Source organism: Benincasa hispida, chromosome 4, assembly GCF_027475165.1.
Source record: "Benincasa hispida cultivar pf3 chromosome 4, pf3_genome.v1.1, whole genome shotgun sequence".
Taxonomy (NCBI): Eukaryota; Viridiplantae; Streptophyta; class Magnoliopsida; order Cucurbitales; family Cucurbitaceae; genus Benincasa; species Benincasa hispida.
Window position 1 is genome coordinate 50,676,665 of NC_143481.1, and position 27,252 is coordinate 50,703,916.

General features: G+C 35.4%; 2 protein-coding genes across 2 annotated transcripts; both read right to left on the reverse strand.

The window, feature by feature from the left end:
* Positions 1–1,421: 1,421 nt before the first annotated feature.
* Positions 1,422–3,572, reverse strand: LOC120074995 (uncharacterized). The gene is made up of 3 exons (XM_039028125.2): positions 2,402–3,572; positions 1,887–2,115; positions 1,422–1,800 (listed from the first exon to the last, which is right to left on the reverse strand). The coding sequence occupies exons 1-3, from the start codon at positions 3,289–3,291 to the stop codon at positions 1,636–1,638; spliced, it is 1,284 nt and encodes a 427-aa protein (XP_038884053.1). The 5' UTR covers positions 3,292–3,572; the 3' UTR covers positions 1,422–1,635.
* A 21,689-nt stretch (positions 3,573–25,261) lies between these two features.
* On the reverse strand, positions 25,262–27,043 carry LOC120076427 (low affinity inorganic phosphate transporter 3-like). Its single transcript, XM_039030249.2, has one exon. It carries the CDS (start codon positions 26,934–26,936, stop codon positions 25,338–25,340), a length of 1,599 nt encoding a protein of 532 aa, XP_038886177.1. The 5' UTR covers positions 26,937–27,043; the 3' UTR covers positions 25,262–25,337.
* Positions 27,044–27,252: the final 209 nt, after the last annotated feature.

Genomic DNA, 27,252 nt, shown 5'->3' on the forward strand with positions numbered 1-27,252 from the left:
AAGTCAAATCATTTTATTTAAACCCTAGACTTTTACTAAATGTATAAGTTTGTGGTAGCCATGAAATTTCTAGTACTATGATAGTTTATAAAACATGTGTTTAGTTTGAGATGTAATTGTTGTATAGTTTATACGATGCATTGAAAAAATATACCTTTGAAATTTATCATTTACATATGAAAATATTCCGATACCTTCTAGAGTTATTATATTACTTTTGACTATTCATTTTTTTAGTATAACAATTCTAAGGTATAGAGATTTGAATTTCAATCTCAAATGGAGTATATGTCTATTATCGTTGAACTATGCTTATGTTAGTTATCTATGGTTTTGTTGTCAATATTGATAGCGAGATTTCAATTTTATGAATATGTAGATGAATATAACGATTATCGAAAAATATTTCTATGATAAAAAAATGTATAAAAATGATTGAAATTAGTAATTAAGTTATTTTTACTTTTAGTTATAATATCTTTTTAATAGTATCCATATTCATATTTGAGTTCGATAGATGAGATGTCTTTAAAGTTTTATATGTATTTATAAAGAATTTCAGAGATATCAATTAATCCTTGATGTTGAACTCTTTGATTTACGATCCTTGACCTCGTTATCTTACGCTCCAATTTATAGATATTGACATATATAGATATTTGATGTTTCAATCCATGCTAATGAAGTAAAAACAAGAGGACATCTAATTTTGATTCTGGTAACCCCTGTTTTGTGTAATTCTTCCCAAATTTTATGACATTGATTTAATAGATTACCAGCAACGACTTCCCAAATGCATATAATTTCAATGGTGATTTGATCAACTAAGATGATTTGTTTAAAACAACAAACCAACAAAAATACTACTATTCATTTGTTTCATTCTATTTTGTCTTGGAACTATTTTGAAAAACCATTCTATCAAAACAATTTTAAAATTCAAAAAACCATATTTCATTCAATTTTGGTTTAAGATGTTGATGGCTACCATACAAGATCTCAATTTCACAAAAATATCGATATAGTATCTACGTTTTTTTAAAACAAGTTAGAATGATTATCATTTATATTATATTCATGTTAATGTCGTTTAATTTTTCATGTTTCATGATTTTTTTCTTCGACATAATGAAAATGTTGATTCAATTCTCACGTCGATATTGTAAAATAGCGATAAAAACATTCACAACTACAACCACCTCGAAGAAAGATAAGTATTATCCAATGCAAACAAGCCTAGATTTGAGAAAATTATGGATAAGTTTGATTTAATATTAAAAATGAAAATAGAAAGATGGGACCAGTTGCCAATCGAATGTCGCCACATCATCCCATCCTCCACGTGGATTTTGTCTTCCTCTCCTATCATTCCTCTCTTATCAACTTAAACAATAATCATAATACAGACAAAGAAGAAAGAGTTGATGAAAGATGAAGCTTGCATTGATATACAAGGAAGTATATACATGTTAGATTGTGATCACCATTGAAAAAAAATAAAAATAAGAGACAAAAAAGCTAAAAGAAAAAAAAAAAAGCTTCCCTCAACCTCTGATGAGCTTTTTGCTCAGCAGGGTGGTTGTTTCTTCCACAAAGTACTCAAATTAGTCAAACTTTACACTTTTTTTTTGTTGTTTAAACCCCTATATCACAAAACTCCCCTTTCATTCTGTTTTGAACAGCTTTCACTGCAGCAACTCTAGCAGCATTAGCCGCTCTATTTGCAGCTACTACTGCCTTGTTCACCTCGTCGTCCACCGGCTCGATCTTAATCGCATTCTCTGCCGTCTTCCGAGCAGCCTAATGGAGTGTTATTGTAAACTAAATCAGCATAAGAATTGGCAACAGAAAAACAGCAGCTATATGAACAAACTTATCACAGTTACCTGTACTGCTCCAAGGACTAAATCAGTAAGGGGGGGAAGAGGGTTCTTGAGATGACCGGCATCCCATTCGCCACATCGACTCTCGATGTTTCGGAATGTGTACATGCCGAAACCTTGCTTCTGCCCTTCATGCCATGATCCTTCATAACAATGCCCATTGGCAAAGTGATACACACCAAATCCATGTATTTTGTCCCCAAAATACTCCCCTGCATATCTATCTCCATTCCTGAATAGTATATACCAATCATCCAAATCAAATTTAGAGATATCATTAATATCATTAGACACTCAATCAATCATTTTAGAGATATCTCATAAACATTGAATTGAACAACTACAACCAGATCCAATCCAGAATGAATGGCTAAAGAGAAACTAGACATAATGATGTATAAAAGAGAAGATGGAGATTCCCCAAGAAACATTTAAGATCATGTACTCTAAAAGGTCAAATGACAAATAAACATCAAACAAAAGTAATGGCAACTCAAATGTAGAGTTAAAGAGTTCACCTAAAATGGTAACAGCCAAGGCCGTGCTTAGCGCCATGCTTGAACTCGCCCACATAACAGCTGCCATCAGAGCAAGTTTGTATACCAATCCCATGGCTCTGTCCATTATACCATTCCCCTGCATAAGAATCCCCTGTGTAGAACCTATAAACCCCAAATCCATGCCTCAAACCCTGCCTGTATTGGCCTCTGTACCGGCTTCCTCTTGCCCAGCTCTCAATTCCATACCCATCGTATCGGCCGTCGATCCAATCCCCTTCATACCTTCCATTCGCGAAGTAATTGTAAACCCCACTTCCATTGCTCTTCCCTTTATGAAACTCACCTTCGTAGAAATCCCCATTACTGTAGAACTCGACCCCTTCTCTGATAATTTGCCTCTTCTTCTTGGTTTCCAAATTGGGGTTCGGACTACCAATAAACCATTTCACCGGCTTCGCATTGCTACTCGAAAACCCAAACCGTCGCGCATTTTCATCCCATGATTGTTTCAAAATCGAAACCGTCTGCTGGATTAAACCCTTGTTTTTGTTGGCGAAGAAGAGCGCAATCGCGACGAAAACCAACGCCAGTAGAAGATTCTCCGAAGTCGCAATCTCTTCCTTCCGTGTATAAAAGAAGAAACAGAAGCAAGAAATGGAGGAGAGAGTGAAACAAGCAAGCAAAGCCAAACCCATAACAGGGTTAGTAAAACACATCGACCAATTCCTCGCCGATGACCGGCTCCGACGAAGCTTCTTGTTCTTCCGATTCCGGTCTTCATTTTCGTGTTCGATTACATCCTCTTCCGTAACCGAAGACAGACTCTGAATCGAACGTACAGTGGGGGATGAACGAAGAAGCGAAGATTGAGTTCTTGTAAGTTTCGCCTGATTCTTTTGGCCGTCCATCGGAAGAGAGAAAAGAAAAAAAAAAACCCAAATACAATATCAGTTCCCAGTATCAAACAGATCTTTCCCCTTTTTCCGTTTTTCCGTTTTCCCGTTTTCTCCGTTCAGTAAGCTCTGTATCTCGAGATTCTTCTAATAAGAAAGGCAGTTTGAGAAGCCGGCGTCAACAACATCTCCGGCGAACGGCGCACGATAATCAGAGAGAATTAATGGCGCAAATTAGGAAAGAAGCTCAACAAAACTCAGAGAAGGTTTTATAAGACTTCACTTCCCTTTGCTTCAAAAAAGGAATAGGGGCGGGCGGGTTTAGATTAAAGGGAGGGAGTGAGATTCAATTTGAGCCGTGTGATGGGAATCTAACGGAGTGGGATTTAAAATGAATAATAACCGTTGGATGAAGCGCGATGTTGCCGGGAAGATATGGTCGTCGGATCAAGATTCGGTCTTCTTTTTCACTTTAGTAATGACAGGTGTGGCACGTGCTACCACAGTCTTAACCAAATAAAAACTCACTTCAAAAACTGAAATTATCCTATGTAGTCTCTACCACTGTTAACCGTCCAAGTAGATTGATCATGACCATTCATCTCAATCTTACATGTGGGACCACTTTTGAAGGGCTCTGATTGGCGACGCTGTGGGACCTTGGCAGTTTTTTTATTATTATTATTATTTTTCAAATTTCACGGAAAATGAACAGGTCTCAATCGGGTGTGTCCGTGTTTGTAGGTCACGTCTATAAATTGTAGCATTTATATTTATTCTATTTAATCTTACTCTTTTTTTGGAATTCTAATTAGTAAAAATAAAAAAACCCCTTTTAGTAACGTAATATTTTTCGGATATTTCAATTCACACACTAAATTTGCATGTTCCGACCATTTATATTTGGAGAATAAATTCAAACATATATTTCAATTTTTAATTTTAGTATGGGAGTAAAGTTCTTTCGAAATTCTTAAATATTGTTGGCCCGAAGAAACATGCACGTGGGTCTTGAGTGTTCCTCTGGCCTATTCAACTTAGTTCAGTCGCATCGTTATAATTAACTTGGTATCGAGTTGAGTACACTCTAATGTTTAAGTTAGTACATGAAATATTTAGTTCAGTTAAGCATAGAGAGAAATTAGAGTTTCTCACATGAGCTTATTAACTTGTCTTCCCTTGGATTTGTCAAAATAAGACTATTTTTAAGGCTCCCCTTTTAACGCCCGTGTGAGGTTATGTGTAACACCGATGGTGTTAGGGTAGATGTGACTCTTGAGGTTGTAGAGTGTTAGTACCAAACTCGACTTGGTTATTTCCTCTTTGATGAATTTCGTTAGCTAGACTGATCAAATCGGAACCGAGGAACCCTTTTGAGACACATGAGCTCCTATCCAGACTTCTATTTTCTTTGGATTTGAGCTCATTCGTGAACTTTTGATCTTGTTTGGAACAACCCTCAATAAATACTAAAAAAAAAATAATTTAATTTGTGCAATTAACTACATGAGTGTTTATTGAGTCATTAAGTCCTAGTTACAACACTACAAGTTCTCAGTATTCGTCGAGCAAAAGGAGAGAGAGGGATTCAAACCCTAAGTAGTTTTTTGTTTCAAACATATAGTCGGAACATCTATTTAGGAACTTTTAGTGATTGAATAAAGAAAGAGAAGACAACTATTTTTGTTCAGTACTTTACTAGATAAGATATACCAAGAAAAAAACCTTTTTGAGAATGTTTATAATAAAAGTTACCAAAGATCTTCAAATCAAATACAATAAATCTAACTTAACATTAATCCATTGGGAATTCAAAGTAGTCATTTTTTTTTTTATGTCGAAAAGGTCTTTTAGTTCAAATACTTTTCATCAATTTTCATGATTTCCTTTTAATAAAGTATCGTCTACAAATATTATAGAAAAAGTATCGTTTACAAATATATAATATTTGTATACATTTTAATAATTTTCTATTTTCTCTAAAGATTTTCATCATACATCAGAATTTGACATTTTACCATGGGCATAAGAGGTTTCAAACCTGACTTTTTTTCAAAGGTTTTCTAAGTGTGGAATTTTCGAGGGTTAATGCATATTACTATTTATAGAATGATTTTCCACTGCCAAACTTTATTTCTTCATTCAATTTTTAGGAGCACCAACATATATACTTTTTTCCCTAATTTCATACTTTCTTAACTAGCCTTAACACTTAAGTCAAACACTTATTTAGTACTAAATAATTAAGGTTGAATTAGAGATTACATTGATGCATTTATCTATATAGATAAAAATCTTGATACATCTTAACTCTGGTATTAGATAATTGGAGTTCAATCTCAAAACTAATTACTCATGTATCTTATAAACATTATGAGGTTCCTTGACTTTTTCTATACGAGATTCTTAACATGTCTTTGAAGATAGTACTTCTTTGGGTTCAACATTTTTAGATTAAATTCCATTTTTTAAACCAAAAACTCTTTAGGATTTAATGGACTTTGATGCCATGTTTGATTACATGGAGTTTTATCTCACAATAAGAAAGGTTTTATTTGCTTTTGGACAACTTTTTTCATTCTTATAGTTCATTTTGATCCATAAAACAAATTTTTGTGGAGTTTATAAATTTGTCAATCTTAATATATTAAAATATATATTGTAGCTGTAACATCCCGAGTTTTCGAAAAAAAAATTATTAAGCTAATTATCTCCAATTATTAAGTTTTGGTTTCCCTTTAATTTTAGGAATTTGGGATTAAATTGAGATAATGTAAAGCCTCATCGAATAATTTGAATTTAAATGATCAAAGGATTGAATTAATTATCTTGAAAATATTGGATTTTACTTCCTATTGATTTTAGAGATAATTGATTTATTTGGTTTTAGTTGATATTTTGATTCGTTAATTAAGAAGGTAGAGGAGAAGTTGGAATTATGAAAGAGTTTAAATTGAAATTGGAATTTAAATCCAAAAGGATTTGGATTTTGGAATTGGATTTTGATAAAGGAAAAGGGAAAAGGGTTTTTTTAAAAAAATATATAGTTGATTGAGTGCCTAGAGTTTGAGAAAAGGAAAAAAAAAGTTATTATATAAGATACCTCAGTTAGCATGAAGTGAAAAGAAAAAAGAAAACAAGGGAAAGAAGGTTTCGTGAAGCGCTCGTCAGCCATCTTCTCATGCGAACCCAGCCAACGTTGCTCGCTGTGCCTCGCCGATCCTCGGTAGCTCCCCACATCACTCGCTGCGCCTTGCCAATCCTCGACAACTGCCCACGTCGCTCCTTGCACCTCGTCGATCGCCGCGATTGTTTCGCCGCCCAACGCCGCAGATCGTAGGCATCTGTCCTTTCCCGACCTTGTTTGGTCGTTTCGTGCTGCTAGCTGCTGCCTGCGCCAACCACAAACCTGCCGTCGGCCACTAATCAGTGCTGCCACCATCTTCGTCAGAATCCTAGATTTTCATGGGTAAGGGTTTCGTTTGTAAGGTTAAATGAATTTTATTTGGGTGCTTGACTAAGTTTTGGACTGTCCATTGGGTTTGATTTTAGTTCTGGCTTAATATTTAGTTTACTCGTAATATTGGGAGGCTAGCTTGGAGATTTAAAGGACTTTTGGGTGCTTTCTAGTGGGGCTAAAGTTGTTTCGATTAATTGTGGGTAAGTCAAGGTTTCAAAGCCCCCTTTGTTTGGGTAAATTATGTTTGGCTTGGGCCTAATGAGTGAAATTTGAGTTAGATTTATGTTCTTAGATTTTAGTTCAAGTAGACTGTTGGAGAGTGGTTGTTGTGATAACTTTCTGGGCTTAATTTGAGGTAAGTGGTATTATTACTGGTGCCTTCGTGCCAGACGTCCTAGATTAGATTTATCAAGTTATTTAATGGACTCTAGAAGCATGATTTAGACTATGTGATATACTTTTTGTTGCATGAGAGTTATGAGTATCATGAGCATGATTGAATTTACATGATACGTTATGATTTGTGCCGTGGGATCATTAATGAAATTTATGTGATGCATGATTAGACCAACATGAGCGATTTACTATCTTGCCTTGACTCATGTTTTATTTTAAGGGACCGACGAGTCCAGTTTCATGTTTTAATGGTGTGCCTTTAGGCCACTAGACATGCATGAGCCGATGGGTTCATTTTCATGTTACGATTCCGTGAATCGACAGGTTCACTTTCATGTTTTTCCATGCTTTGACGATGTGCCATCAGGCCATTAAATATGAAGGTTAAGGTGAGATAGGTTATTGATGCGTTGTAAATGTGATGAAATAATGGTATGAAATTGCGGTGATGAGTTATGCGTTGCACATGCAAGTTTTCCTAGTAAAACCCAAGTATAAATCTCACTAGGTTTCCTGGTAAGTTCAGGGTTGAACACAGGGACTACTGAGTTACTATGTGAGGGTAAATTTTGATTCTTTTGCGGTGACAAAAACAAATAAGTTGGTTGGTGTGTTGTTTAAGTATATTTCCTATGCGACGGATTTGAGTAAAGAGTTGATAAAAATGAGAATTACAATGAGTATGCGGTGAACGGGTTGAGAAGAGATTTAGCTAACACTTTCTAAGATTGCATTCAAGTTATGCGATCATGCTACACACACACAACAACATGTCATCTCTCAATGCAAATGCCATAGTTCCTATTTCTAGGACGCATGTGATGTATACGATAATGTCGATAGGACTTATGTCTAAGCCTCTATTCTTGTCTATGCGATGATGAATGATGTACACAAACACAAGGTGACTGCATACTATTATATCCTATTTCTAGGGTGCATGCGATGCGTAATAGCAAATAGAACTTATGTCTAAGTATCTATCTCTTGCTTATGCAGTTCTAATCTGACTCTCTCAAGCCTAGATTCTAACCTGACTCTCTCAAGTCTAAGTTTTTTCTTTAGACTACTCTCTCAAGTATCTCTAAAGGGTGAATGACGCATACATAAGACAAGATAATCGCATAAAGTGAAGATCTTAGGTCATGCTAGCTAAGTACTTCTCAACCCATTCGGGAATTTAGCTACTCAAGAGAAATGTGAAGAGATTGAACATAAGTTGAAATGAAATTTTCATTGTTTATAATTAGATGCAGAATACAGAATGACAATAAGAATGTAGAGATAAGAAGACCGGTAGCAATGTCTTGCTTCCCGTGGCCTTTTACACTGTCTCTTCACTTCAACTCTATCCAGAAGAATATCCTTTCTCTCGCAAGTGTTGGCCCTCTCTCCATTTGTAATGCTTCCTGATAGTCTTTCGAGCTGTCCAGGAATGTTCTCTCGGCGTCTTCTTCTCTTTGCTCGCCTCCGCCTTCTGAGTATAAGAATAACTACAGACTAACGGCTGTCTATATTGTATATGATCTATCTTCTATATGGCGAACTCTTTAACAATGGTGGCCTTCGGTATTTATAGAGCTTCAAGGTGAAGAAGCTTTCCTCTCTAATGATTTCAATGATGGGCGGTCATTAAATCTTCTGCTCTGATGCGCCAATTAATGGTCACCGAAAAGTTGAGTGTACTTGCTACAGTGTGTCGTTAATGGCTTGTCAACTAAATTTAGATTCGACCGTCATCAGTTTTCCGTCCCATCATGATTTATTAAGCTTTCACCTTGATGCGCCATATTTATGCGGCCACCTTCTTGAGCTGCTTCTCGCGAGTGCATACGATCATAAACTTTCAATGCGCACGTACACCGAATTCCTTGGATCGCAATGTAACTTGTGCCAACGCATTTTTCCTGTATAAAATAAGTAAATTAACTACTTTTATGCGATAGGCGCATGCGATCGAAATTTTTTTAGTTTAACACTTTTGGACATGATTTTGTATATTTTGACCGTTGCATTCCCTCATTGTTTTACTTATTTGCACTGTAATAACGTGCATTTCTGTCCTCAATGTTAGAATATTGAGTATTAGTACTGAGTCTCTGAAGTTTTACAAAGGGAATAACAGTTGGAGATAATTCTGGGTTAGGCTTTTCAAGGTGAAAATCATCTGAATAAACAGTCTCGATATAAAGGAAAGAAAAAGATTGAATTTATTAGAGCTCAGAATCCAGAGTCTTATGGCTTTACAGGTACCTCCTCTAGCAATTCAATCAAAATAGCCAATCATGGTCACAATCCTTGATGAATCTATCACTACTGTGGAAGAGTGGGCCATAAACGACCATTTTGCTATTAACTATTGGAAACTCTACACAGATTTACCTACTTCATAAGGGCTATCAACTTCTTCTCTCAAAAGGGTCCTCATAAAAAGTAAAAAATGAATCAGGTTTGGAAAATGAAGAATGTTCAAAACAAATGCAACGTTGTACTGACATTCCTTAGATCATCGACTAAGGGAGATTGGTACTTTGATAGTGGGAGCTCTCGTCACATGACTGGTGACAAGAATTATTTGTTTGAACTCAGGGTTGTATACTCGAGAAAGGTCACATTTAACAATGGTGCTTCTAGTAAGATCATTGGGAAAGGCAAACTTAATAACCCAAGTCTTCCATCCTTAAATGATGTAATGTTGGTTGAAGGACTTATTGTCAACCTTGTTATCTATGGAGTCCTAACTTTGTCTCGCATATTTGTCATATTTCTCAACAAAATGTAGCAAGCCTTTGGCATAAACGCTTTGGTCATGTGAGGATGAAGATGATAAAAAAATCACTAGCTAAAAATGCAATATCTGGTCTTCCATCTTTACCTGCGTCGACTGGAATTATTTGTGGAAATTGGCAATCAGGTAAGCATAATCACTCTCCTTATAAAAAAATGTCTCACTCAGGTTCTACACGAATATTGGAACTTCTTCACCTGAACCTTATGGGTCCTACACAATTAGAAATCTGGGAGGGAAATGGTATATTTTAGGTTATGTCGATGACTTCTTCCGATACACCTGGGTTTGATTTCTTCGTGAAAAATCAGACACATTTGTTGCTTTTCAAACTTTTTGTCTCTAGTTACAACGCGAGAAAGAGTTAAATGTGATTTGAATTAGGAGTGATTATGAAAGGAAGTTTGAAAACTCTCATTTTGCTGCCTTTTGTAATACTGTTGGAATTCATCATGAATTTTCAGCTTCAATCACTCCTCGGCAAAACGGGGTTGTGGAAAGGAAAAATTAGACTTTACAAGAGATGGCTCGAGCGATGTTACATGCTGAACATCTACATTTACATTTTTGGGCAAAGACTTTAAATACAGCTTGTCATATTTACAACCATGTTGTTTTACGTCCCGGTTCCTCAAGCACGATCTATGAAATATGGAGAGGAAGAAAACCAAATGTTAGATACTTCCATATCTTTAGTAGTACTTGTTATATTCTGGTTGATAAGGAAGCCAGACGAAAATGGGATTCTAAATCAGATGAAGGCATTTTTCTTGGATATTCAACAAATAGTCGAACCTACCGTGACAATAAACGAACTTGATGTGTGATTGAGTCAATTAATTTTGTAATTGATGATAGTGAAGATTCATTTGACTCTATTCCTTGGGAAGAGGAAGATTTTGGTTCTCTTCTACTTGTTAATGTAGATGTCCCTAACAACTCTACAGACATGTCAACTGACATAAATTCTGAAACTCCTATGGAAGACGACAGGTCTGTTGAAGTGTATGTTGAGATTGGTGTCCTAATTCTCCCGGAGTCTCGTTGTTTGTAATTACACACATTGTTTTATGAATAAAATAATTTCATTCTGGCATTTACTCATATCCAATAAACAAAACTCCATGGTTATCTTATGTAAGTTTAAGCATGTATATGTGAAATACAAGTGGATCATGCCTTAAGTGATAATCTAAATAGGTCTGTAGTATAGGGATTTAGGTGGGATACCTGATCCTGGTGACACTACGGATACAACCCGCTTTATAAAAGTTTGCAAGTGTTGTAAACTATTATAGATGGTAGATCCTGACCATTCATGTGAAAACATGCGAGTGAAGGTGTCCTGTACAAAGAGTTTGTATAAGATCGGACCACGAGATGACTAGACTTTGTATATAACGCCGTTGATACTGGAGACTTACATCTCACCTAAGCGACCATAGGTGACACGATCTCAATCCTGAGTGTTTTGGGAACTCCTGCCTTTGAGGCGGTCCTTTGATTAGTATGGATAAGAGTGGCCATATTGCCAACTCAACATGCCTACCTTTTTGGGGACTTGTTTGATCTGGGAGCCGGGAACTCAATACACAAGATGGAATTCACTCCTTCCCCGATGCAGGGACAAGTAGAGGGATTGTTCCTTTAAGGGCTGATTTCGGGGCTTGAACATAGTGGCCATAGCTTCTCTTTGGAAGAGAAGACTCAGTCATAGTAGGACTATGACTTATGTTCATAAGAGGGATCAATGGTACTTAAGGAGTTAGAAGTAACTACAGGGGCATAACGGTTATTGGTCGAGCTGTACTTATGAGTGACTTGTGAAGGGTTGTTGCACTGCTGATTGGTTAAGATGGGCACATAATATATATCTGTAGTAAGGAGAGCTCAGCTGTCAATCTTTAGTGGAGTGCCTGGCAGTTAACGGATGGTGGATCCCGTGACTAAAGAGTTTAGTCAGTTATTCACGTACCGTTGGAGCTTCGAGCTATAGGTCCATAAGGTTCCCTTGGTAGCTCAATGGATTCAAGTTGAGGATCAGTTCTTTGTATTGATTTGAAATGTTCAGATTGATAAGAAGTAATTCGATTATATATGATATGATTGGTATGGTGTATGATATATATCTAGTGGAGGATTAATGTAAATGAGATTTACATTAAGTGCCATGAAATAGAAAAAGAGCTATGGTTATAAATGTAGTATGATAAGTTGGTTATCATTTATATTTATAATAATATTAATTATTGGATAATTATCTCTTTTTCTCTAATAACCAATTGAGTGGGAGGTTATTGGTGGTTTCATGGTAACCGTGAGATAAAAGGAAAAATGTATTCCTAATTTTAGAAAGATTTGCAAAATTGTGAATTTGAGATTTTCAATCTCGGAAAAATTCTCACGGAGAGTTGTCAAGTAAATTGGATTTACTAAGCGACAACTTGGAGTTGGCTAAACAAACGTGGAGTGTTCTTAGGCGATAGACACTCAGTTAAGCGATGAGCTAAATGATCACATAACTTTTGCTAGACGATCGCTTAGTTTTTCCTAAACGATTGGGCATCGACCTATACGATAGGTTCTTCCATCTCTTACTTGCTCAATCGTTTACACGATTGTGGTTTCCTCCTATTTTCTGCCTTAAACCAAGTTCACATAGAGCCCATCCTTTGGATTCTCACATTGAGAATACCAAGGTAGCCTTCTTGGTGGTGTTATACTCAACTCAACACTGTCGAGGTTCTGTGGAGGCCGTTCATGTTGTTCGGGGTGTTTGTGACCTTGGCGATCACTTAGTTTGAGCACGCGGTGTTCGTGCAGTGTAGTGGTTGTGTTAGATGAGCATTCATGTGTTGCTGTGTAATTGTGATCAAGAGTTCGTGATCAAGGAGCATGAAGATGAGTTGACAAAAGTGTGTTGCTCTTGTCCTTAATCTATTGTAGAACATGCTGTAATTTCTGTTTAATGCATAACCGTATGTTTTTATTTATAATTGTTATTGTAAAGTTCATATATGATTGTAATTTGGAATGATCTTTCCGCTGCTTATGGAAATCCTTGTATTCGATTTCCTTCAATTGGTATCAGAGCCAGGTTGTTCTGATATTCCAAATTTCAATTCTGTTTTGAGCTTCTTTTATAGTCGTGATGGGTTTTCTACATTTGTATTTAATTGTTAAGTGCATTTGTGGATGGAGTTGATGAATATTTTCTAGTAATTGCCTTTGTTTAAAGCTTTCTTAAATTACAAAGTGTTAATTTGTAAGGGCCCCTGAGTTTTTAGGCGTAATTAACATGCTATCGAGTTTGTAATTCAAAGAGTTTTGAGTTAGTCGAGTCGTTCATGATGAAGTTTCGAAGCATGGAGATGCGGTTCTCAACGAGGAAGAAGACCAAGAGTTGGTCGTATCGTGTAGCCTAAAGTAAACGATCGTTGGTATTTATCTAAGCGATCGTGTAGATTTTTCTATATGATTGTGTAGTATTTACTATGCTAAACGATCAGGTAAATTGTTTACTCTATCGCGTAACGTTGGTTGCCCGATCGCGTAGGCGTTGGAGGTAGACGATCGTAGTGGGAGCATATGATGCTTATTGTTTAGTAAAAGGCGCGCACTAGACGATCGTGTAGTTATCGTGCTTCATCGCTTAGTTACTACCTACACAATCGCACAGTATACGATATGAAGGTGCTAGCTAAGCAATCGTGTAGGTGATGGTGTTTTGCCCCATCATAGTCGTTTAGGCGATCACATAAGGTTGGCGTTGTGCGAAGCACACTAGGCGAAAGAGTTTGTATAAAGACCGAACCACATTTGTGACATGTGATCTGATCTTGATCATTATTGTGGAGACATGTGAGCAGAGGGTATCGTTTAGACGGTCTTTAAAGTTGTTATAATTGTTGTAAAGTACTACAAATGATATGATCTTGATCATTATTGCGGAGATATGTGAGCAGGAGTATCTTATACAAAAGAGTTTGTATAAAGATCAAACCACAAAATGTTAAGTCTTTCTTTATAACACTGTTGCTAGAAGATACTTACATTTCACTAGGATAACCATAGGTGACTTGACCTTAATCCCGAGTGAGTTGTGACTCCTGTCTATAAGGGCATTCTTTGATTTGTATGGGTGAAAGTGGCCAGATTCGTCGACTCAATAAGCCTACCATTTTAGGAATTCGTCTGATTGGGGAGCTGGGAACACAACTATACAAGAAGAAGTTCACTCATTCCTTATAGTTAGAGTAAGAAGATAAATTGCTCCCTTAAGGGCTGATTCCGATGCTTGAACAATAAGACGCCTCACCCTTTTCTGGCCCAAGAGGAGTTTGGTCATAGTTGGACTATGACAATTGGGATTAGTGGTACTTAAAGAGTTAAATATAACTTTAGGGATAAAATGGTAATTTGACCTACCTGTACTTACGAGCAATCTGTGAAGGGTCAACGCACTATTGATTGGTTATGTCCCTTGGACATGTAAATATTGAAGGAAATCAAGTATGAGGATTTCCATGAGCAGTGGAAGGATCGTTCCATATTCCATTCGAATTGAACATAAACAATTACAGTACAAGAACATGAAACTAACAGGTCATGTACAACACGAAATTATAGCATGCTAATAAGAGTATCAAGGTAGAGTATGCGTACCTTTGAAGAAACATTCTTCATGAATCCCTTGATCAGTACAAACGCATCCATAGCAACTCTCGAACGCAACAACCGAAACAACGCGACCACAACGGGCATAGCCTCCACGAAACCAATCGAGTCACACTCGATTCACAAAGTGAGTGAGGATGACCATAGGTAACATGATTTGAATCCTGAGTGAGTTGTAAACTCTTTCCTATGAGGGCGGTCCTTTGATTTATATGGGTGAGAGTGGCCAGATCGTCGACTCAACAAGCCTACCATTTTGGGGATTCATCTAATTGGGGAGCTGGGAACACAACTACACAAGATGGAATTCACTCCTTCCATGAAGCAGGGATAAGTGGATAAATTGCTCCCTTAAGAACTGATTTTAAATCTTGAACAATGTGGCACCACACCCTCTTCTAGCTAGAGAGAGGTTTATTCATAGTGGGACTATGATCTATTGTTCATTTGAAGTATTAGTGGTACTTAAATAGTTAGATGTAACAACAGGGCAAAATGGTAATTTGGCCCTGCTGTACTTATGAGTATTTGTGAAAGGTAATTGTACTGTTGATTGGTTATATTTAATGGACATAGAAATATATTTGTAGTGCAAAGAGTACAACTGTCGGTCTTTAGTAGAGTGCCCAACAGTGAACAGATGGTGGATAATGTAATTAAAGAGTTTAATTAATTATTCACGTACTGTTGGAGCTTCAAACTACAAGTCCATAACGTCCCCTTGGTAGCTCAAAAGAATTTAGTTGAGAATCAATTTTTGGGTTAATTTGAATTTTTCGAATTAATGAGAGGGATTTAATTATATATGATATAATTAAATTGTTTCAATTATATATGATATAATTGTTATAATGTATTTGATACATTATAGTTTAATTGGAGGAAATATATATTTGAATGAGATTCGAATATATTTTCTATGAATGTGATTCATGGTTGTTAAATTTAATATAAATATAAGTTATATTAAATACCATAAAATAGAGAAAAGAAACTATAGTTTATATCGTATATGATACAATAATAAAACTATAGATTATACGTTATATTTGATATAACATATAGTTTAATATAAATATAATATGATAAATTAGTTATCATACATATTTATATTACTTTATTATTTTGAATAATAACTTCTATCTTTTCTTTCCAATCACCTTAGTGGGTGGTTATTGTTTCATAGCAAATGGAATAAAAGAAAATTGTTTTCTCTTCTTCCTCTATGGCTAATTATGCATTGGCTGAACGATTGAGTTTACAGAAAAGTTCTGTGTATTTCAATCTTCTTCTTCCTCCATACTAAAACTATCCCTCCTAACCAAAATAGTTAGAGCCCACCACTCCTGTGTTCTCACCTCGAGAATACCAAAGGCTCATTGTGGTAGTGTCTACTTTGTTTGGTTTGAGAAGTTCTTGAAGAAGGTCTTCAAGAGTTGCTGAGTTTGTGACTGTTCGGGGGAGTTACGTGAAGAGAAATGGTCTTAAAAGGTAATGTATCTTGAGCTCTTTTCTTGTATCAAACATGTTGTAATTTATTTTGAATGCATCTCTTGTATGTTTATTGTAAATTATGTTTTCAATAATTAATAGAATTTGGACGATCCACTTCCGCTCAGGGATTTTTTCAATACGAGTTCCTTCATATCAAACTATAGAATATATCATATTTCATATAATATAAACTATCAGCTATATGTTATATTAGATATAACATATAGCTTTATATATATTATATAGTAAGTTAGTGTTTATGTAAATATATATTAATTAAATTAAAAAATATTTTTATTTTTAATTTATTTTTTATTTAAAGGGAGGGAGTTATGAAAAATAACTTCCCTCCTCTTATCTCTCTCATAAATGTGGAAGTGGGGTGGCTAAAAAAATTTATTTTTTTTCTTCCTTGTTCACGCAAAGAAGATACAATGTGTGCACCCTTCCAAATTGATCTCTATAAAAGCTTCCACTCAAAAGCTCTCTATCCCTCCCCTAAAAATTAATCACAAAGGCCACAAACTCTTGTGGATTCTCACACCAAAAGAGAATACAGAGGTTTCCACTTGGTGTTGTCTGTTTTTGGGTGTTCATTGTTTTTTTTGTGCAATTTGAAGGAGAGGAATTGTGAAGAACTTTGTAACTTCAAGGGTAAATTTTCTTTAAAAACTCTAATTACCTCTCCTTTCTTGTTTTAAGCATGTTGTTATTTTGAATACATAATATTTTCGTCTCCATAGTTTTACACTTATGTGAAAAAATTAAATTGGGTTTCGATCACGCTTCTGCACGATTTTTACAACTCTTTTAAGTGGAAGTTTGATAATTTAATTGAATAGTATTATTAATTATCTAAGTACCATTAGAGCTTCGATCTATAAGTCGAAAAGCCCCTCGATAGTTCAATTGGGATTATTGAGAATCAAATTAAATTTATTGAATGATTAATTATATATTATATAATTGATATAGTGTATTTGATATATTATAATATAAAATTTATTTTGAGTGGAAATAAATATTTGAATATAATTTAAATATTAATTGGATTCTTATAATTAAATTTAATATTGATTTATATTAAATACCATAGATTATTGAAAGGTTGTTTTTTCCTCTAAAAATCAATCTCTCACTCTTTCGAAAATTAACACTAAGCCCACAACTCTTGTGTTTTCTCAACCCTACAAAGAATATCGTGGTTTCCATTATGGTGGTGTCCAACCAATTGATCATTTGGGGTATTGTACTTTCGTGATTATTTACAAAGGAGAATTAGTCATCGTTTGGAGAGGAAATCAAGAAGAGATTGTAATTTCAAGGGTAAGTGTCTTTTAACCCTAATTTTCTCTTCTCTTTTGTTTAAGCATGCTATTAATTCGTTGAATTCATAATGTTTTTCATCTCTGTGAAAAATTAAAGTTGAGATCCAATCTCGCTTTCGGACAGTTTTCATAAACCTTCATACCCAGCCCGACAACATCAGAAATCTTGGAAGAAACCCACGAGCGGCCACCTCCGGCGAAACCTGAAGCGGTGTATGTGGAACAGACGCGCCTCTGGCGGAAGAAGCTTGATTTTGCTGATCTGGCGACACATTCTAATGAATTCTCTACGTAGCAACGTCCCCTACGTAGCATAACAGCAGAGTCTGGCGACAAATCAGATCGGCAGAAACACCCATGGACGACACATTCTAATGAATTCTCTAGACAATCGCGCACGATTCTGTCGAAGCAGTTGCCAATTTCGCTGATCTACAATCAATAACCCATCTGAAAAAAATACTAGAGGTGAAAAATAAAGAAGTGAAGAAGAAGAGGAGGTTGAAGAAGGAAAAAAAGAGGGAAACAACTGTTGGGATTGTGGATTTCAACTTTTTAATCCTCTAAATAATATTTCAATGACTTTTGTTAATTTGTTTGAACTTGGAATTTTGTGTTAATTCAAAGATTTTGCTAAACAAACTCCAATATAGTTGATTTGTCTTTAATTTTCGATTTTCCAAGATACATTTCAATACGATTTTAATTTGGAGTACTAAAAAGGGATTATTATAGATTGATTCGCTTTACCAAACTTATTTTCATAAATGTCTAAACTTTTTTGATAATTTTGTATATAAGATATAATGAATTTTTTCGATCTAAAATATCCTTGAGTGTGGTGGGCAGCTGGAGAAAGAATGTGGCGTTGGGATTTTTTTTATATATATTTACGAAGCACCCTTAATGTAGAAGAGAGAAATGTAATTATTTATTGAGATTTTATTCATTTTGCTTAATAGGAGAGAGAAAACTCATTTAATGAAATTTTATTTTTATTTACGTTGGTCTCATGGTGGATTCATGGTTACTTTAAATATACCTCAAAATATTTGGTTAGGTATTTGAAAATATCTTAACCAAGATATGAAATATACCATAATATATAAATTAGAGTTTGACTCAATGTTTGACATAAATCACAGTATAAACCAATATATAAAATATATCACGGTATATAAATCACATATTAGCTTAATGTTCGACATAAATCACAATATATATCATAAATTTCATTTACATCAAAGTTTATATATCATATATACCATTTACGTAGACAAAAAAATCAACAAATCAAAATTCGTATATATTACACATGAAATCTAAATAAATAAATAAAAACTCTCATTTATATCAAATAAGAAAATACATGTATAACAATATATATTAAATTTCCTACAAAAGCTACAAAAAAAATAGGGAAAAAATATATATATCACAGTATATATATATATATATATATATATATATATACATATCACATGTAAAAAAATATATACGTTTATTTAATAAATCTATTGTTAAATATGTGAATTGCACATGTAAAAACTAAATCTAATAAACTAAAGATCCATGGCTATTATTTGTATACATAAACTTTATGTGGAGACATAAGAGTTGATCAAGTTCAGTAAATAGCCAAAATGGTCTATAGTATACGACTACGGTTGGTTACCTTATTATGGTAACACTAACGGATGCGGCCCACTTTGTAGTTGTTACAATTTTTTTTTGTAAAGTTTGCATAAGATCAAACCAAAGAAATAAGTTACTTTTACTTTATAACATTATTTACTATTTAAAAACTGATTATTTCAAAGCGATGACCTAGGTAACTTGACCTTAATCCTGAGCTAACTATAAACTCCTGTTTATTCGGAATTATCCTTAGATTTGCATCGGTGAGGGTTGGCCCAACAGTGCCGGTTCAATAAGCCTCCCATTTCAGGGGTAAGATCGGGTAGATAACTAAGGACATAGGGTGCAAGATGGAATTCACTCCTACCCACTTTTAGGGATAATGGAGAGGTTGTTCCCTTAATTGATGACTCTGGGTCTTGAACAAGTAGCCTCAACTTCTCATTGGTCCGAGAGGGACTCAGTTTAGTGATTGGATCACAGACCAATTGTTTATTAGAGGATCGGTAGGACTTAAGAAGTGGTTATATCGAGTGGACATAATATATCTATAGTGAGAGCGGTGCAACTACTGAGCTTTAGTGGAGTGACCCGGTAGTTAACGAATGGTGGTTAATTTGGTTAAAGAATTTAGATGGTTAATCTCGTATCATTGGAGCCCATGATCTGTAGGCCCATGAGGTCCCCTTACTAGCTCATATCGGAATAAACCTTAGTACAGTATGATGAAAGAATTTAAAGTGTTCAAATTCAATTGTTGGAACAAAGCGTTAAATAGATACGATATATTTAACCTAATGTTTAATTGTGAATTAAACATAAAGAAAGAGAAAATAAGAGATATTTAAATAAGATTTAAATATCAAGATTATGAATAGGGATTCATATAAATTGGGATTATTGTTAAATTTAATATTAAATTAAATTAATTAAATTAGTTAATTAATTATTTAATATTAATTTAATCTTAAAATTAATTATTAAAAATTATTTTGAAATTAAATGAAATTGGTCAATTGCATTGAAAATCAAATTTGTTGACTAGGTCAAAATTGCAATGAAAGTCAATATGTTGGCTTTTAACTTTGAAAGTCAAAAAGTCAAATTTGTTGACTTTGGACTTTGAGAGTTAAACTTTGACCAAGTTAGTGGAAATACCAACTTTTGTATTGCTAAGTATTCTCTTCAATTGAAGACACTTGCCCCACTAATCCTACTTTGAGTTAGTGAATTTTGTAGTATCAAATTCTCATCAAACTCAAAGTTGCATATTTTGCATGTAATGGTCTTTAAAAGGAAGAGTTTAATGAATTTTAAACTTCTTTGCCATAGTGAAAATTGATGAGATTATGTGATAATCTCCCTACAATTTTCTCTCAAAGACTTAACATTTTCCTCTCCAAATTAGTCACTCACTGAATTCCACCATCCCGTTTTAAGGCCGGAGAATAGTCGAGAAAACTCTCGTAGTGGTCTACGAACCGTTCATGAGGAGATTGTAGCTAATTTGGAGAAGTTTTGGGACTACAAAGGTTGTGTTTCTTCTTCCCCTTTTATTTATTTACTTGCATGCTTATCCTTTGTAATTAACCTAATTAGAGTATTTTAGATCCGTTATTTCTTTCGCTGCACATGTGTTCTTTCCATCAATTCGTATCAGAGCATGCTTAAAGTACATAATTTTGGTTAATTTTTACATATGCTGGGTATTGATTCATGAGATGAATAATTGTGTGTTCCAAAATGGATAATTTCGATTTTGGCATCCAAATTCTCTCTTGTATTGTAATAATTATTGTAATTGTCTGGTGTTTTATGGGCTTTAACATGTTGTGAATGGTCTATAAATTTGTTAGAGTCATTAGAGTCATTTTTAGTCTGTAATTGCTTGGTTTCCGAAAGTGGACAACTTCAAATTTGGAGTAAATTTGATCACAGACCCGTTTTAAGTGCCAAACCCTGTTCACGATCCACAACCCGATCCGGAGTGATGAGCCTGACCTACGAGGTGAAGCTGACACGTGTAGGCACTCCAGACCCAACTCGGTGTTCGTCAGTCCGCTTCGGTTGACGCCCCAGCACACGCGTCCGCCTCGCCAGCCCAGTTCGCTCCGGCCTAGCCTTCCCTCCAACTCGTCGACCTACGCCTGCTCCGTCCGACCGGTGTTTGACCTACACACGTGGTGGTGGTGGCTCGGCCGGTCCAGATGGTTTGGATCGGTCCGGTTCGACTAGTTTGACCAGTTTTGACCGGTTTTAGACGGTTTTTTTGGCATTTTGCAGTTTTGAAGGCCGATTCGAGCGTTTTTCAAATGGTTTGAGCTGGTTTGAAGTGTTCAGAGGCAGTTCGAGGATGGTTTTTGCTTATTATTGTAATAAGTTTAACTTTTAGCTAGCTTAGGTGCCAAAACGAGTCTATTTTAGTGTGATTATTTAATTATGCACTGTGAATGTATAAATTAAATAATTTATCTATTGTGTGCATATTGTATGCCATGTAAATTTAAAATCCCACCATAGGATAAACATGTAGCATGCATTGCAAGTATATTATAAGTGTTATAATGTATAGTATGCATGTGTAGGATTCCATGTTTTTTATATAAGTTGTTATATTAATGCATGAAATTAATGTTAATAGAATTGTTATATAAAAGCATGTTATGGTTGCAAAGTATGTCTATTATTTTATAAGTTATTCTAAAATTGGATTAGACATTCAAATCTATAACAAAGATAAGTTACATGTTCGCGTAGATTAACCACCTATTTTAATAGTTAAAATAGGTCGACATCTTGTAAAACATGGTTATAAACTCAACCGGTATATAATCTTGTTTAAGGCTGGGGGTACTTAAGTTGACGGTCTACTGAACACCTCCTACCTAGGGATTATGGTCGAATAATTGAGCGTTATTAACCGTTTTTATGAGCACACGTGAGCGGTGCAAGGTGTTAAAATTAGTTTATCACCTAGACATCGTAGGTTAAATCCAATTATAACTGTTATACTTGGATAAATCACATAGACTTAGGTTGTTTAATTAGCCGAAACATTCCTAAGTAAAGATTTACCCAAAAATAAATAGAACACACCAGTGGGAGATTAATAACATATGAGGTATGTTGTTCTTAGCTCTCACGTCCCTAAGAGTTCACACCGTGAGATCCATGCAATGCTTCATGTCAACCTGGGAGTGACCTCTATTCGAAAAATGTTTGCATGGGTCAATAGGAAGGTGAATAGGGGAAGTAGTTCCTAGTAAGTGGGTGAAGGATGTGTGTCAATGTATTCTGCAATCTCTTCCATTAATTTGGAACGAGATATTCCTATGTTGCACCTGTTTATCATCTTTAAGGCGGCATTAGCTAGTCGCTAACCATGACTATCCCCTCGGAGAGTTGTAACGTAGGATTCGTAACAACTCAAACTTTAGAAATGGATAAGATTTCTTCGGCTATTTCCCAAATTTGACTCTCTAATTTGGTAGCATCATTGGGGCCGCTAGCCTTTGAGATCTGAAAAATGGAGAGTCACACTTACGGAATTACTAAGTGTTAGTAAGTTCTTGACTGAAAATGGTAACTAAATGACTATCAGAATATGAGTTATTTTGGAGATAATATTTAGTCAAGAATATCTTGCTTTAGTGAAGGAGTATTTGACTGCCTATCGGTAGAACTTATTCTGACTCACTATAGTATCGATGCAAATAAAATAATGAATTTAGGTACATTATTACTTTGCTAAAATCTGATTGGGTTTAAAAGCAATTTACTAGTTATAATTTATTTATAATTTCAGCATGTTGAATTCTTCAAATTTACTTGCTTCTTTAACAATAAATCAACATGGAAATAAAAAATACTAGCAGATGACGATTTAAAATTTGTTTTAAAAGAGGAATGTCCTCCATCTCTCAATATCGCTACTGATAAAAAAGGCACAACAAAGTAAATATGATTTACTTGTTCTTGAGACATGCTTAGTGGAAAATGATAAATTAACCTGGAAATTAGATTCAGGTGCCACTAATCATATCTGTACTTTTGCTTAGGAAACTAGTTCCTGGGGACAACTTACACAAGGCGAAGCAACCTTTAAGGTAGGGATCGGGGAGGTTGTTTCGACTAAAGCAGTGGGAGATATAAAGTTATTTGTTGGAGATAGACACATTTTACTTGCGTATTAATTTCTATAAAAAAGAATTTTATTTCTATCTCATGATTGCTAGAACAAAATACAAAGTTTCTTTTGAATACAATGAAATGTTCATTATTTCAAAAGGTAAAAAAGTATGTTCTACAAATCTAGAGAATAACTTATATGTGTTAAAACTGACTGAGGTAAAAGCTGTTTTGAATATAAAAATGTTTAAAACATCTGAAACTCATCATAAGAAAAGAAAATTTTCTCCAAATGCTTATCTTTGGCACTTAAGACTAGGTCTCATTAATCTCAATAGGATTGGGAGTATGGTTAAGAGTGGACTTCTAAACCAATTAGAAGAAAGCTCTTTACCACCATATGAATCTTGTCTTGAGGGAAAAATGACCAAAAGATCTTTTTACTGGAAAAGGTTTAAAGCCAAAGGACCCTTAGAGCTAGTACATTCAGACCTTTGTGGTCCAATGAATGTTAAAGCAAGAGGAGGGTATGAATATTTCATCAGCTTCATGGATGATTATTCATGGTATGACTACATTTACCTAATGAATCATAAGTCTGATACACTTGAAAAGTTCAAGGAATATAACGCAGAGATTAAGAACCAATTAAAAGTTCAAGGGATCTTGTAGATCAACCAGAATGAGTAAAACACATTAGTTGCAAATGGATCTATAAAAGAAAACGAGATCAAGCTAGTAATGTACAAAACGACAAAGCTAGACTCGTAGCAAAAGGGTTTACCCAAAGGGAGGGAGTGGACTATGAAGAAACCTTCTCTTCGGTTGGCATGATCATGACTATTAGGATACTCTTATCCATTGGCACTTTTTATGATTATGAAATCTTGAAAATGGATGTCAAGACAACTTTTTTGAATAACTATCTTGAAGAGGACATCTATATGTCTCAACCATAGGGGCTTATTGCACAGGGTCAAAAGAAAAAGTTTTGCAAGTTTAATAGATCCATTTATGGACTAAAACAAGCGTCTTGATCCTGGAACTTGAGATTTGATACTGCAATCAAATCTTATGGCTTTTAACAGAATGTTGACAAACCTCGTGTTTACAAGTAGATTGTCAACAAGATTGTAGTTTTTCTAGTTCTATATGTTGATGATATTCTACTCATTGAAAATGAAGTAGAATTTCTAGTTGACATTAAGACATGGCTAGTCACGCAATCCCAAATGAAGGATTTGGGAGAAACACAGTATATTTTTGGGTTCCAAATCGTTCGAAACCACAAGAACATAGTGATAGCCTTTGTCTCAAGCATCTTATATAGACAAGATGTTGTCTCGATATAAAATGCAAGATTCTAAGAAAGGTATGTTGTCTTTCAAGCATGAAATTCATCTGTCTAAGGAACAGTGTCCTAAGATACCTCAAGAAGTTGAGGTTATGAAACGAATTTCATATGCATTAGCAATAGAGACTTTAATGTATGTCATGTTGTGTACTCATCCTGACATATGCTATGCAGTTGGAATTGTTAGCAGATATCAGTCTAATCTTGGATATGATCATTAGACTACCATTAAAAACATCCTCAAATATCTTTGAAGAACAAGGGACTATATGCTCGTGTATGATGATAAGGATCTGATCCTTATTGGATACACTGATTCTGAATTTCAGATTGATATAGATTTTTTTATAGTAACAAAACAAAAGTTAATTAAACATCCACAAAACTCAAAATTGAAGTTATCTTTTGAATAATTCTTTCACTTTCGGTCTTCGGTTTCTCAAAATTAGGATTATAATCACTTATTCCACTTATGAGTTTCTTTTAATAATCACTTATTCCACTTATGAGTTTCTTTTATCTTATATCATCTAACAAAATTGAAGTTGAGTTTTAAAAATTTTAAAAAGAATTGTTTATAATTTTAAATTTGACTAAATATTTGTGAGAGGACAATGAACATAAATTTCAAATTAAAAAAAAAATGAAATGGTTGGGAAGGAGATGGAAAACAAACCATTTAATCAAATGAAATTAATTAATATATTACCCAACCATGTTAACCAAAAAAAAATCAAAGTTACTTCGAAGTAAAATTGTCTAAGAAACCAAAATACAAGATTGGTCTAAGAACTTCTTCTAAACCTGTTCAACTCCAGTAGCTTGTTCTTTACTTTCTTGATCTTCAACTTGATTCTCTTTGGACATTTCTTCTAAAGACTTCCCTTTAGATTCCGGAACCAAAAAACTAAAAAGCAACCCAAACATATTAACAACTCCCAAAATGATCAAAGAATTCCTCATTCCAATCCCCGGTGGGTAACCGGCATCGGTCTTCGACGGGTCCTGACTCTGAGCAGCATACAAGAACCCAAAAGCTCCAACAATCGCCCCCGCTTTCCCAGCCGCAGCCGATATCCCATGACAAGTAGACCGGAAACGGGCCGGAAAAATCTCAGCAGGGACAACAAAAGTAGTACTATTAGGACCAAAATTAGCAAAGAAAAAAGTAAGTCCATACATAACAACAAACCCCACAGGATTCCCGGTCCAATGATGGTAAGGAATAGCAAGCGCAAACATAAGAACCGTCATGAAGAAAAACCCAACCACCTGAATAAAAAACCGACCGAGCCGGTCTATGAGAAGAACTGTGGCCCAGTAACCCGGAACGGTTCCACAAAGGGCAATAAGTGTCTGAGCCTTGGCGATTTTGAGAACCTCTTCTAAAGCATTCATTGTTTTAGGCTGTGGCAACCAACCAATAGCACTAAAAATGTCCTTTTGGAATAAATTTTGGCTATAATATGCTACATCAATTAGAAACCAAGTAGTGGCAGTGCCTAAAAGATGAATCCCATGTCTTTGCAAAAATTTCTTACTAAAAAACCCAAATGAATTTGAATTTGTGTTAATTTGGGTCTCATTTACCACATTTTGACCAATTTCCATATTCAATACTTTCGACATGTCGTCACAAGCTTTCTTATTGTCGTTCGCAACCAAGGCAGTATACCGCGGTGTTTCCGGCATTTTCATCCGCCAATAGTAAGTTAAAAGCGCCGGCAAGGAACCCAACATTAGTATAATCCTCCATACGTAATCCGCTTCCGGAACCGTCGATTTCACGGAGTCCACCGCGTAGGGTGGAGCTTTGAAAAGGGTCTTGAAAATTGAGGAGATTATAATTGCTACAGTACCGCCGGCGAGAATTCCGAACCCCTGCATTGCAAAGACGGCGGCGATGAAGGCGCCTCGGGTTTTTTTATTGGAGTATTCGGCCATTATGGTGGCGGATAAAGGGTAGTCGCCGCCGATGCCGAAGCCGAGCCAGAATCGAAAGAAACAGAGAGTTGTGATAACGGCAGTCGGGGAGCTGCCGAAGGAGAGACCGGAGGCGATGGAACAGACGACCATGAGGATGAGGGTGAGGCCGTAGACGCGCTTCCGGCCGAGCTTGTCGCCGAGCCAGCCAAAGAAGAGTTGACCGGCGAGAGTGCCGGCGAGGGAGACGCCGTTGACGGCGGCGGCGACGGCGGGAGGGAGGGTTCCGGGGCGAGGGGAGCCATCGACGGTGTAGTAAATGCGGCCGAGGAGTTTGGTGACGAGAGAGATGCAGAAGAGATCGTAGGAATCGGTGAAGAAGCCCATTCCGGCGATTACCACCGCCGTGAAGTGGTAGAATTGGGTCTTTGCACGGTCAAGGACGGTCAGAAGCTGGAGCTGGTCACTGGCCATGGTGGGGGGTTTTGGAATTTGTGAGAAAATTATTTGGGGATTGAGAATTTCAGCGATGTTTGATTTTATATATGTGGAGAAAAATTAGTCCAAGTGGGAATTGGAAAACGAGAAGGAAATACAATTTAAATCGGGAATCCTTAATTTATCTTAGTTTCGATTAGGAAATATTTAAAATGTTTATTTGAAAATCTTTGTATGGATATTGATATAGCAATAACATTTACCGATCCTAATTTCTATTAAATACGATAGCTAACATATGATGGGATTTATTTATTTATTTATTATTATTATTATTTTAAATAAACATATG